This window comes from Capricornis sumatraensis, chromosome 3 (genome assembly GCF_032405125.1).
Source record: "Capricornis sumatraensis isolate serow.1 chromosome 3, serow.2, whole genome shotgun sequence".
Classification (NCBI taxonomy): Eukaryota; Metazoa; Chordata; class Mammalia; order Artiodactyla; family Bovidae; genus Capricornis; species Capricornis sumatraensis.
The window spans coordinates 5,227,002-5,238,610 of NC_091071.1; the positions used below are offsets into that span (position 1 = coordinate 5,227,002).

General features: G+C 46.2%; 1 protein-coding gene across 1 annotated transcript; it reads left to right on the top strand.

Annotated features, from left to right (window-relative positions):
- The first annotated feature begins 10,613 nt into the window (after nt 1–10,613).
- LOC138075641 (zinc finger protein 892-like) lies at nt 10,614–11,609 on the top strand. The gene is made up of 2 exons (XM_068967542.1): nt 10,614–11,218; nt 11,471–11,609. The coding sequence occupies exons 1-2, from the start codon at nt 10,614–10,616 to the stop codon at nt 11,607–11,609; spliced, it is 744 nt and encodes a 247-aa protein (XP_068823643.1).

The following is an 11,609-nucleotide window of genomic DNA, read 5'->3' on the forward strand; positions in this document are numbered from 1 at the left end:
AGGTGCTCTTTTCTCTTGCCAAGAGATAAATTCGGTAGTGAACCGAATAATTATCTGTCCGCGGGCTCCCAGCAGAAGGTTTTCTCCTATCTTTTCTTTAGTCCAGAGAGACTTCTTGTGAACCATTCAGCAACAGACAGGCATTAACTGAGAGGTAAAAAAGCCTTGAAAGGGAAGAAAAACCCAGGTGAGCCGAAATGTCAGTTGTTTGGTTCTTTTCCTTATCAGGACTAAGCTTCAGAGGGGACATCAGATGACTTCAGATGGGACAGTAAAACAGGGCGTGAGGAGTCTTTGCTAATGAATTCACCCTGGTGTGAATATAGTTTTATTTGGTCCCCACACAGGTATGGTACAGTCTCCCCGGGTTGATATTTGTGTCACTTTGATGAAGTCAGGTTCTCTGCCCTCTCACCCCACCCCAACCACCACCACCCCACAAATTTCATGGTTTGAGCTTCCTCTGTCAAAAGCCCCCTGAACATTGTGGTTAAAGACAACATACTGTGAAGCTAATTAAAAAGTTATTATGTTGATGATGGAGTTTTTGAACTCTATGGGAGTGGGAAAAAAATTACTCTGGAATTTACCATGCTATTACTTAAATTTCATTTAAATGCATGTCTCCCAGAGGGATATGATTCAATCAAGTTCCAGATACATGACCTGAGCAAGGAAAAACCCAAGTTAAAGGAAATGAAGACTGTTGTAGACTTACCAGGATTTAGCTTTCACTTAATTAATTAAGCTGGCCCCAATCCGCCTTCAGTTTGAAAGTCTGTCTGTTTCTGAGCTTAATAAATGAATAGATAGATAAACAGTGATTAGGGCTCTGCACTCTCAGAGGTGAGGGCCAGGAGCTGAGGGCCGGGTTCCATCCATGGTGAAAAAAAGTGTTAGTTGCTCAGTCTTGTCGGACTGTTTGTGACCCCGGTGGAGTCCACCAGTTTCCTCTGTCCACGGAATTCTGCAGGCAAGAATCCTGGAGTGGGATTCTCCAGGCAAGAATACTGCAGTGGGTAGCCATTCCCTTCTCCAGGGGATCTTCCCCAGAGACTGAACCTGGGTATCCTGCATTGCAGGCAGATTCTTTACCATCTGAGCCTCCAGGAAACCCTCAATCAGTGATGGGGGAATTAAAATGTCATAAGCCTTGCCGCTGGGCAGGAGGAGGAAGAAAAAAGAGAAAACCCCCGCCTACAAATTGTGGGTGGGGGTTTTCGCTTTTGAATGTATATTTATTTGGCTGTGTCGCAGAGACCTTAGTTACCGAACGAGGGATCGAACCTGTGTCCCCCGTATTGTAAGGCAAAACCCTTAGCCACTGGCCCACCAGGAAAGCCTGCAGGGTGTGGCTTTTAAAAGGTTAATAGTGAAATCTCAGGATTGAGGGTATAACAGTTACCCGGATGACAAGATAATGTGTTTTATGTTTTAGTCTGTTTCATATTTTATGTGCTAACTTCCTCACTTCTCCGTCGCAAAATTCAATATTTGTGATCCATTGCGTCCAGAGGGTTTGGGATGTATTAACAGTACAGGGAAGCTTGGCGTGCTGCAGTCCATGCGGTCGCAAAGAGTCGGAAGCGACTGAGCGACTGAATAACGAACAAGCAAGGTGGAAAGGTGGGAAAGGAGAGGTAGACAGAGTTGGGGGAAAAGGGCTCGGACAACACGAGCCTCGCCTGCTGAAAGAACCTGCGGTCCCTGGACTTTTGAGGATCCGCCCATGCTCCGAGCAGCGCTGCTGGTCCGGCCCCTTCTCCCGGACCGAGGTTCCCATAGCGCCTAAGCCAGAGGAATGTGTGTGTCTGTGCGGGTGGGGGCGGGGGGGTGTTCCCACTGACACAGTAGCTGCCTCCGGATCAGCAGGTGCCAGGGGGAAGTTCCACCATCCTGGGAAAGCGGAGGGCAACTCGTGGAAGGAAACACTGAGGTCAATTGTCCTCCCTTCCTCGCACTTTAACTGGAGCTAGTCCTACTGCGAGGGCACGAAAGTGGCTTGGGGACCAGATCTGTGCTCCCCCTCCTTAGGTCCATGTTCCTGCAAGACTGACTCTCCATGCTACCTGCCTGGGGCTGGTCATGCTTGACGTTTCCTCCATCCCTTCATTACCTCCTGCTGCTGCTGCTGCTGCTAAGTCGCTTCAGTCGTGTCCGACTCTGTGCGACCCCATAGACGGCAGCCCGCCAGGCTCCGCCGTCCCTGGGATTTTCCAGGCAAGAACACTGGAGTGGGTTGCCATTTCCTTCTCCATGCATGAAAGTGAAAAGTGAAAGTGAAGTCACTGAGTCGTGTCCAACTCTCAGCGACCCCATGGACTGCAGCACACCACACTCCTCCGTCCATGGGATTTTCCAGGCAAGAGTACTGGAGTACCTCCAGGTGCCTGAAACTTACTGACCTGCCCCACTGGCCATGCACCGGCTTCTGTAAAGAGAAACGGGCGCTGCTGCGGGAGTCCGCGGTCTATGCCGGTTGCTTCGCTTCTGAAGGTTTTCTTCTCTTAGGCACCCCACTCCAGTGTTCTTGCCTGGAGAATCCCAGAGACCGGGGAGCCTGGTGGGCTGCCGTCTATGGGGTCACACAGAGTCGGACACGACTGAAGCGACTCAGCAGCAGCAGCAGCAGCAGCAGCAGCAGCAGCAGCAGCAGAGTGACTCTAAAGAATGGTTATGGTAATTGATTTCCCAAAACATTTGCAAAATCATAACAGGATTACACTCACACCCACACACACCCACATAATGTTCCAGGATGTTCAAGCCCTCTTCTACGAGCTGTGGTCAAGAGAATAAAACAAACTGGGCTCTCAGGGAAGTCCCTGTCTCCTAATCAGTCTGAAGAGATTTTGACATACGAGAAGCAAAACACAAAACAGAGGCTGAAGTGAGGATATGATCAGAATGGAGACCTTCTCCCTCCAAACCTTCATGTACTTGAGTCACAGCTCTGAGAAAGAGTTTTTATTTTGCCCCAGTTTGTAAAAAATGCAATTACTAGTTGTTGTTTTTAAGAGTAAAATATGTTTTTTAAAAGAAATTTTGTCAAACACAGGACATTCTGATGAGAAAACTTAAAATGACCCAAATTCAAACATCTCAGAGAAAAATCAAGGCTCTTGTGTGGATGGACAACTTTGCTGGGATTTTTCTGTCTCTACATCCTTACACATCTTATAAAAGTCTTCCTGTAAAACAATTTCCCTGGTTATACCACTATAAATTTAATGTGTTTTAAAATAGCTCTACTGAGATATAATTCACTCTTTCAAAGCATACGGTTAGGACTTCCCTGGTGGTCCAGTGGCTAAAACTGTGCTTCCGCTGGAAGAGATTCAGGTTCAATCCCTGGTCTGGAAATTAAGATCTTACATGCCCAGTTCAGTTCATTTCAGTAACTCAGTTGTGTCCAACTCTTTGTGATCCCATGAACTACAGCACGCCAGGCCTCCCTGTCCATCACCATCTTCCAGAGCTTGCTCAAACTCATGTCCATCGAGTCAGTGATGCCATCCAACCATCTCATCCTCTGCTGTCCCCTTCTCCTCCCGCCTTCAATCTTTCCCAGCATCAGGGTCTTTTCAAATGACTCGGTTCTTCCCATCAGGTGGTCAAAATATTGGAGTTTCAGCTTCAGCATCAGTCCTTCCAACGAATATTCAGGACTGATTTCTTTTTAGAATTGATTGGTTGGATCTTCTTGCAGGCCAAGGGACTCTCAAGAGTCTTCTCCAACACCACAGTTCAAAAGCATCAATTCTTTGGCGCTCAGCTTTCTTTATAGTCCAACTCTCACATCCACACATGACTATTGGGAAAACCATAGCTTTGACTAGATGGATCTCTGCTGGCAAAGTAATGTCTCTGCTTTTTAGTATGCTGTATAGGTTGGTCATAGTTTTTCTTCCAAGGAAAAGGGCGGGACAAAAAAGTACAGAGAACTGCTTTGGGTATGTTCACAGACTTGTACAGCCTTCACCATAGTCAACTTTGGAACAATTTTTTTAATATATATCACCAAAAACAACCCTTTACCCATTAGCAGTCACCCTTCATTCCCTTGTGCCCCTGTCCCCTCTAGCCTTAGGCAATCACAAATCTACTTTGTTTCCATAGATTTACCTCTTCTGAATACTTGCTATAAATGAAATGAAACAATGTTACCTTCTGTGTCTGGTTTCTCTCACTTACATGTTTTCATTTAATTAAGTTTACATTTAACTCCAGGGCAGAAGGAATTATTGAAGAGTTCTGAGAAAAGTGACAAAAATAGATTTAATTTTAAAATCTTCATCTTGGCTGCTTTGTATAGCACGGATTGAGGAAAGGCAAGATTAGAGGTGGAGAGTGTTTAGCTGACTATGGTGATTTGGACTAGAATGCCAACTGAGATGCAGCGGGTTTCTCTGGATTTCTGTGAAGAATTAGAGCTAGAGCCTCCAGTGTTCCTGACACTGAGGATAGAAGTATCTTTTGCTTTGTTTGATCTTAAACTCCAGGGAGTGGCCCTCCCCATACTGACGTTCCTCAGTTCAGTTCAGTCGCTCAGTCGTGTCCGACTCTGCGATCCCATGAACCGCAGCACGCCAGGCCTTCCTGTCCAACACCAACTCCCGGAGACTACCCAAACTCATGTCCATTGAGTCGGTGATGCCGTCCAACCATCTCACTGACGTTCCTAGGTCCGCACAATTCTCCCTGTTTGCTTCTTTTTCACATCTTTTTCTTGCCAACTCCTTTCATTTATCAGGAGAAGGGCTTCTCACCCCTTCCAGTGCTTTTTAAATCAGCCAGAATGCTTTCAATCAAATCAGCGTTAGCATTCGGTTTCCAGAATTGAGACTATCATGAGAAAGAAATAGTAGCAAAAAGACTTTGTGTCGTAGCGCCCCATCGCCCACCCGCAGCGAATAATCAAACGCTAAAATCGCTCGGAGCTTCTCAGTTTATTCAGAAAAGAGATCAAGTGGAGAACGATCTCCACTTCGCGAGGCCGACTGGGAAGGCCCGCAGTTCTCTCCCCGCGCTCTGCAGCCGCCGCAGAACAGACACCGCTGTCCCCGAGCCCTCTGGGAAGTGGAGTCCTTCCGCCGGGACCCCCGACCCGGCGCGGTCGCCTCCAAGTGCGCAGATGCGACTCCAGACAGAGCCTCGGGCTCGAGCCTTTTGTCTCCCCGCAGCTCGGTGGGTCCAGAAGGCGACGGTGTCCGCCTCCCCCGCCCCTCCCAGAGCGCAGCCCGGAGGGGATCCAGCCCTGGAGCCGGAGCCAGGTCCGCAACGAGTCCGTAGGTGAGAGAAAGCCGGGTCAGAGGCGCGAGAGTCCGCGACCCGTCCGTCAAGCGCGCCGCTCTGACGCCACCTGCTGCCGCGCGGCCCAGGCTCTCAGGTTCCGGCCTCAGCGGGAAAAGGGCTGGGCCTGACCTGCCCCCCGGCCCCGCCCACCGGGCGCTCCGCCGGGTATTTCCGGCTGGGTAGCGAGCCGGCTACCTTGTTCTGAGCTAAGGGGCGCCCCGGAAGCGAGTCCGGGAGCCTGAAGGGCGCATGGCCGACGGGGGATTTGGGGAAGGGGAGAGTCGGGGTTGGAGGGCTCGGCTTCCGAGGTGCGGAGAGCTAGAGCGCCTCCCGCTGGTGTTGGCTTTAGGTCCTGTCACTCCACTGAAACACTACAGGTTCTGAACTTGGAGGACAGATAGAAAAGAATGGAGTCCATGTCTTACTCATTTCTCCTCTGTGCTTGCGCTATTAGAGTTTGGTGGTTTAGCCATTAAATCGTGTCCGTCTCTTGTGACCCCCATGGATCATGGACTGTAGCCCACCAGGTGGCTCTGTCCTTGGGATTTCCAGGCAAGAATACCAGAGAAGGTTGCCATTTCCTTCTCCCAGGGACTGAACCCGAGTATCGTGCATTGCAAACCAACTCTTTTAACAACTGAGCCACGGGAGTGGGGGTGAGGGGAGGGAGGATGTCTGGATTAGAGTTTTCGGGGCTGCCTATATTTGGGGTCCAGAGTAAGGGGTTTGACTCTGAATGTGCAAGGGAATCCCGGCCTGTTTTATTTTCAGGGTCTTAAAGAGCGAGTGAAGAATCAGATGTATGAGGATCCCACCTATCAACTGCCTTGTGTTTTATGAGTAGGAAGGATTGAGTAACTGTGGGAGCCCTACTTTTAGTTACTGCGACGTTAATCACAGGCCAGCTTATAGCCATTTCTGTGCTTCAGGGTCTTAGGAGAATTTGTGCATCGTACAGAACCAGTGTGTGACTAAGGCTCACAGTCACTGCCCTGGCTCTCTCCTGTTTTTGCCTTGGTGTGGAACGTAGTGACTGGCCTGGGGACTCCAGAGAAGGGTCTTCCAACTGTGAAGTTTAATCTAGGCTAAATTATGAAGGTTCTAACTAAAACAGAGTTACTACTGAGGCCCTAGGACTTAAATGTGTAGGAATAAGCCGCCTAGGAGTAGCGGTAGAGGGAGATGCCCCAGGGAGCGTAATCAATTTCAGAGTTCAGTTCAGTTCAGTCGCTCAGTCGTGTCCGACTCTTTGCGCCCCCATGAATCGCAGCACGCCAGGCCTCCCTGTCCATCACCAACTCCCGGAGTTCACTCAGACCCACGTCCATCGAGTCAGTGATGCCATCCAGCCGTCTCATCCTCTGTCGCCCCCTTCTCCTCCTGCCCCCAATCCCTCCCAGCATCAAAGTCAGCTGGGTGGGGCAAGGCTAACCCCAAAATCTCTCCCTGAAGCTTCAGGGTAGAGTTGAATGATTTATACAAAGAAGTGGATTATATATTGCTGAAAAGTCCATGTTTATCTCATCTGAAACAGTGAATTAGGAGGAAGTCCTAGCAATAACAAGAGGACAAGGAGAAGCTGATCATGGATTATCTGACCATTGAAGTTGAGGAAAATGGTAAGAATTACGCAAATCAACATGGAGTTGAAAGTGGGGACAAGCGGAGGAAATACGCTCGATAAGAATAAAAAGGTTAGGTGCCCCTGCATGATGGGAAAGGGAAACAGACACATGTCAGGAGAAGACCCCAAAGTAGAGAAACTCAGTAAGCCATTATGTTTGGAAATCACTAAGAAGGCTCCTTGTCAGACATTCCCCTCTCTCATCTTCCTCTTTCAGTGCTTCTGTGCTCATACACATTCCCTCTGATGCTGTGGAAGGGAGAATATTCCACAGTGCTTGTTTTTGTGGTAAAGAACAGGTCACACTTTTCCACTCCCATAGGAGTGTACCAAAATATTAACATACTATGTGTGCATTTAGCCTTTTGGTCAAAGTGCTTTCATGTTATTATCTTCCTCTATCCTATCTGATCCTTTTGAGTTAAGTAGAGTAGGTCTTGTGTATATAATTTCTCTGGCTTGTGCTAGCTTTTGTCCTTGTGAATTTGTAAGTGGGAAGATAGAGTTTATCCCCTTCATGGCTTTACTTCTGCTCCTTCCAGCTATGACTATAGAAGATGTTTCTTTGTCCCAAGAACAGAGCACAGAAGAAATGGAACCTACTGGAGAGCTTCTTCCTGTTGAGTTCCAGGCAAGTTTGAGTTTCATTTCCCTCCTGTGAAATCTCAGTTTGGTGTTCAGAGTGTGTCCTCATTTCTTCCTTTCATCTCACTTCGGAGGTTCATGGAAATCTCATCTGGAGAGCTGAACCAAAGTAATTTTTCCTTGAAGACTTGAAGGTCTAGGAGGAGCTCAGGCTGGAGTTTAAATTTGGGAGGAACCTGTGTGAATGGTATTTCAAACTATGAAGCTGTAATCACTAGCAAATAAATGTAGGTAGAAAAGAGATGAGATCTTATTACTATAGCTTCCAACACTTTGAGGTCTGGGAGATAAACAGGAAACAGCAAAGGAGACTGAGAAGATGTGGCCAGTGAGGCAGGGAGGGGAGGCCAAAAGTGTGGCATTTTGGTAGCTTTACAGACTCACAGATGTAAAATTAGTGGTTACCAGTGGCAGGGTTGGAGGGCGATACACAGTTGGGGAGTGGGAGGTACGAACTGTTGGGTGTAAAACAGGCTCAAGAATGTATCATACAGGGTGGTCCAGTGGTTGAGAATCTGCTTTGTAATGCAGAGGATGTGAGTTCAATCCCTAGTCCAAGAATTAAGATCTTTTGTGCCTCAAATAAGACCCTCAACTAAGACCCGACACAGCCTAATAAATATTTGCAAAAAGAGAATGTATTGTACAACACAGGGAGTATAGCCAATAATATTGGCTAGTAACCTGTAAAAATTGTATAAAAAGTAAATTTAAAAAAAGAATCTAACTTTGATGTCAGACTGCCTGGGTCCAAATCTCATATCTGTCCTTACATCTGTAGATAATGTTAATAATGGTACTTACCTAATATAGTTATTATTACAAGAGGTTGTTAAAAGGACTTAATACATAGAAAAAAAAGATAAATGTTAGCTATTATTACTGTTTTCGCTAACACAGACTAATACTTAGAAAATTTAGAATATTCCATTAAAATGGTTAAAATAAAGTTTTAACGCCCAGATTAAAAAGAACTTCCTATTCTAGATTGTTCTCTTCCCTCAGTTCAGTTCAGTTCAGTCGCTCAGTCGTGTCCGACTCTTTGCGAACCCATGAATCGCAGCACGCCAGGCCTCCCTGTCCATCACCATCTCCCGGAGTTCACTCAGACTCACGTCCATCGAGTCCGTGATGCCATCCAGCCATCTCATCCTCGGTCATCCCCTTTTCCTCCTGGCCCCTATAAGAATGTACTTATTCTTCCAGGAATTGACGACAGTCAAGGATGAGGAAATGGACTTCACCTGTGTGGAGGAGGAACAGATGAATTCTGCCCGAAGGTACATGGGCATGGATATGAAGGTGGAGAATTGTGGGAACCTGGTATTTTGGGGTAAGAAAGGTATTTTTCAATGCATACTGCTTACTGTGACATAAAACTTCCACTGTGACTAATGACATCTAAATGCCATAGTTTTGCTTACGATCCAGAGAGCTCTGATCCCATAGGGGATCCCTGGTCACTTTGAGCTCAGAATTGGGCTTCTTTTCTCTCCTGGCATGTAAAAGTTCACCATCTGTGGAACTGAAAAAGGACAGCTCCTTTACATATATATATAATTTTGTTTATTTATTATTTCTATTTTTCTGGCTGTGCTGTGTCTTTGTTGCTGCTTGGGCTTTCTCTAGTTTCAGAGAGCAAGGACTACCTTCTACTTGTGGTGCGTGGGCTTCTCATTGCAGTGGCTTCTCTTGCTGTGGAGCATGGGCTCTAGGGTGTGTGGGCTTCACTAATTGAGGTCCATGAGCTTAGCTGCCCTGCAGCATGTGGAATCTTCCTGGAGCAGGGATCAAACCCATGTCCCCTGCATTCTTAACCACTAGACCAGCATAGTGAAGTCTTGGATGATGTCTTTAAAGGAGACAGTGGGAGGGGACAGGGACCAAAGAGGGGAGCCTAAGACAGAACACTGAGAAGCATCAACATTTCAGAAGAAACAGCAGGAAAACTTCCAAATAAGTAGGGATAAGGAGAAAAAACCTGGAGAGTTTAGTAATACAGAAGTCAAGAGAGAATGTATGTTAATTCTATCTCAATAAGATGGAGAGAAAAGCACCAGGAAAGTGTTGTTAGGAGGAGCACATGGTGTCAAGTGCTGTTGAGAGGCCCAGGTGATCTACAGATGAAAAGGACCCACTGGATTTAGGTGACATATAAATGGTTAGTGACTTTAGTGAGAGCAATTCCAGCTGAGTGGTGGGGAGAGAAGCCAGACTGGTGAGTCAGGAGCAAGTGTGTGATGAGATGATATCTAAAATCTGAGAAATCTGACTTTGGCAATAAAGGAAGGAAGAAAGAAAAGTGAGAGAGAGGGAAAGAAGGAAGGGAGGAAGAAAAGAAGGGAAGGAAAGAATGAAGGGAGGGAGGGGGCAGTGGTTAGTGGAGACACAAAATCATAGGGAAAGCATACGCTAAACAAACAAACAAAAAATCTGCTCTTAAAAAAGGACTAAAGATAATGATTTTAAAAATCAAATATGGTTGTCACTAATATATGTCTTCATGTAAGCGATTTTTTTGTCCAATACTTTTTCAAAACTGCCCAGTCTTGACCTGTGTTTTCATCCCCCCACCCTGCCCACTTCCTCAGTTATTTTATTGACATTTATTTTCATCCTGCCTGCTTATCTTCTTCCCTGGCTAGTCTATTCAGTTTTCCATTCTTTCAGCTGTAGCATCATCATTGTCTGACCTTGTATTGTGCTTCAGCTTCATCATTTTCCCATCTCTGTTATTCACTGAAACTTTGTCACCTGCCATTGCCATGAGGCTTTTTCTGAGAACATTCAAACATTTTTAAGGGCTATCAATTTAATTTTCTTTAACTTCTTGCCACTTCAGCAGTTTTCTTTCCCTCCGCACAGAGAACACAAATATCTGTACTCTTTATTTATTTCAGATTCTGAATCTACACCTGAAACTAAAGTGTCCCTTTCAATGCAGGAAGTTTCTGAAGGAGTCTCATCAGAAAGGGAGCTGATAATAGAAAGACTTATAAAGGATGATTCCTGGGACTCCAGATGGATAAAAACCTGGGAATGTGGAGGCATGTTAGAAAGGCAGCAAGGAAATCAGAAGAAAGATTTAAGGCAAGTCATAATTAAGCACAAGAGAAATCCTATGGAGGATTGTACTGAAATCAGGGAAAGTTCAAACCCAATTAAACATCAGAAGATTTACTCAGTGAAAAAGCCTTGGAAGTGCAGTGAGTGTGGCAAGTCCTTCAGCTACTACTCAGCTTTTATCCTACATCAGAGGATTCACACAGGAGAGAAACCCTATGTATGTACTGAATGTGGAAAGGCCTTCACCCGGAGCTCATCCCTTATCCAGCATCAGAGAATCCACACTGGAGAGAAACCTTACGAGTGTAACGAATGCAGGAAAGCTTTCAGTCACCGTTCAGCCCTTATTCAGCATCATATCATTCATACCGGAGAAAAGCCCTATGAGTGCAATGAATGTGGGAAGGCCTTCAACCAAAGCACGTACCTCATCCAGCACCACAGAATACACACTGGAGAGAAACCCTATAAATGTAAGGAGTGTGGGAAAGCTTTCAATGACACCTCCTCCCTTATTAAACATCAGAGGGTCCATACTGGAGAAAAACCCTATGGGTGTAAAGAGTGTGGGAAGGCCTTTAGTGACAGGTCAGGCCTTACTCAACATCAAAGAACTCACACAGGGGAGAAGCCCTATGAATGTAGTGAATGTGGGAAGGCTTTCAGTTACTGTTCAGCTCTTATTCAACATCAAGGAACCCACACTGGGGAGAGACCTTACAAATGTCATGAATGTGGGAAAGCCTTCAGTGACCGCTCAGCTCTCATAAGACATCAGAGAATTCATACTGGAGAGAAACCTTACAAGTGTAAAGAATGTGAGAAAGCCTTCAGCCAGAGCTCATCCCTGACGAAGCATCTAAGAACTCACACTGGAGAGAAACCATATAAATGCAATGATTGTGACAAAGCCTTTAGCCAGAGTTCTTCTCTTATTCAACACCAGAAAATTCATGCAGGAGAAAAACACTACAAATAA